This window comes from Silene latifolia, chromosome 6 (assembly GCF_048544455.1).
Source record: "Silene latifolia isolate original U9 population chromosome 6, ASM4854445v1, whole genome shotgun sequence".
In the NCBI taxonomy this organism is placed as follows: Eukaryota; Viridiplantae; Streptophyta; class Magnoliopsida; order Caryophyllales; family Caryophyllaceae; genus Silene; species Silene latifolia.
Genome location: NC_133531.1, coordinates 16,844,774 through 16,846,706, shown reverse-complemented (window position 1 = coordinate 16,846,706; position 1,933 = coordinate 16,844,774). Strand labels below are relative to the sequence as shown.

At 38.3% G+C, this 1,933-nt stretch overlaps 1 protein-coding gene across 1 annotated transcript; it reads left to right on the top strand.

Annotated features, from left to right (window-relative positions):
- The first annotated feature begins 319 nt into the window (after positions 1 to 319).
- On the top strand, positions 320 to 1,348 carry LOC141587623 (uncharacterized). The gene has a single exon (XM_074409099.1). The coding sequence runs from the start codon at positions 320 to 322 to the stop codon at positions 1,346 to 1,348; it is 1,029 nt and encodes a 342-aa protein (XP_074265200.1).
- The last annotated feature ends 585 nt before the right edge of the window (positions 1,349 to 1,933 follow it).

The window sequence follows — 1,933 nt, the reverse complement described above, 5'->3', positions numbered from 1 at the left end:
ACAAAAAAACCTAGAATTCCTTTCGAGTTTCTCCCCATCTGAAAAAAAAAACCTATTTCACTGCGTCCATCATCAATCAATTGGAGAAAAAAAAATGAGTTGCAGCGACATAAAGATGCCGAAGATATCTTTAATTCAATACATACCTTCCGAAGTATTGTCTCTAATTCTCGCAAAATTGTCAGCCAAAATCGTATTAACATTGAGGTGCGTATGCAAATCTTGGTGTTCCATTATCGATCACCCTCATTTTGTTTACTTGAATTTTAAACTTTGCAACAATAACAAATCGTCGAGTAAGTTATTATCCCTCGAGAGAATGGGATCCACACGAGACGGAGGATGCTCGTTAACACTTCGTAAGGTTGACAATCTTCAAAATATCGAATTGATTTTTAAGAGTTCTGAAAAGTACGATCTTAGTGGAATATGTCATTCTTTGCTTTTGATAAGCCGCTTTCGAAACTGCATGTATAAAGGGATGAGTTTATATAATCCAAGTATTAGAAAATCGTTGCTAATTCCTCCTTGTCCCCTTCTTCCGTCTGAAGGGTACTCGCCTAAATTTGTACTTGGATTTGCGCTTCATTGTCAGGATTATAAAATCATCGCAATCGCATTTAAATGCATTTTAGGTGTAGAGGTTCCAGAGATGCGTGTTGCAGTTTACACACTTAGCGATCAACAATGGGCTGACAGAAATACTGTCCTCAATATCGACTATTTGTCGTTTAAGAATTTGTTTGGACCCTATTATTTCTGTGAGGGGGCAGCTCACTGGCTTGGAAATGCTCAATTTGGGGATTCGAGTAATCAATTTGATGATCCGACTCATCTTGTTACCCTTGATTTTGATTCTGAAAATTTCACTTTTTTGGAACTGCCGGCTGAGTTGGATGATGATTTGACTACTTCAGGGTCTCTATTTCTTCTTGGGGACTCACTAGCGTTTTTCTGTATTTCTCCTATACGTTTGCGAATATGGGTTTTGAAACATGAGAGTGGAAAGAGGGAGTGGGAGCTATGGTTTTCAGGTCGTTCGAGCAATGCTGGTGTTAATTTGTTCGACTGTGTGGGATTTTCAACACAAAGGGTTGTTTATTGTGAGGGTGATGGTGGCTATCTCGTTTATAGGACGAAGTCCTATAATATTGCTACTTGCCAAGTACGGGAGATTGGAAAATCTATGAGCCATGATGTAGATGTGGCAGCATATTTTGAAAGCGTGGCGTTGTGCAATAAAAACGGTACCAATCAAAATAATTGCGAACTAACTGTTATGGATGACGATGTTGGGGAGACCCTTATTAGCTCTTCTGCTGCCTCTGACATACTTTTGCTTAACTGATGCATAATACTTTATCAGCTCCAAAGTATGTTGATGGATTTCGAATGCAGTTCCAGCACACAACATTATCGCACATAGGTTCTCTGTCTTTACAGTTAGGCTACGGCTTCTTCGGTGTTCAGCTTGTGACTGTCTTTATTGTTTCAGATTCTTGACCCTCGAAACCTTCATCAAGAATTGGCTGTAATTTATTTACTCCTTTTTTTTAATCTTAAAACAATTAAGTATTAAAAGCTAGAGTTTTTTTATTGTTATTTGTTTAGTTAGAAATTGTGGGTGTGATTTGCAAGATAACTTTGATCTTCGTAACAATCTTCGTACTTGAAGTAATTGATTACTTGGCAAAGCTCCTTAATGATCTCCGTACGCAGAGTTGCGTGAGTTATCTCCGTCTTTTAAAATTTGATTGTTTTTTGAATGAATGACTACTTTGGGAATTTTTATGTTCCATACAACAATGGGACCTCAGTGCGACAGTGCCTCGAAGGCTCCGGAAATTGCGACGTAAGGGGCTGGCTCTTCTTCTGACTCTCTTGGTTTGTTTAAATTTTACTGTTTTCATGCCTTTGTCGTACTTTACAAAGT

Bases quoted from the DNA above. Each gene is read 5' to 3' on its own strand.
- LOC141587623 (XM_074409099.1), top strand. From the start codon at position 320: ATGGGATCCACACGAGACGGAGGATGCTCGTTAACACTTCGTAAGGTT.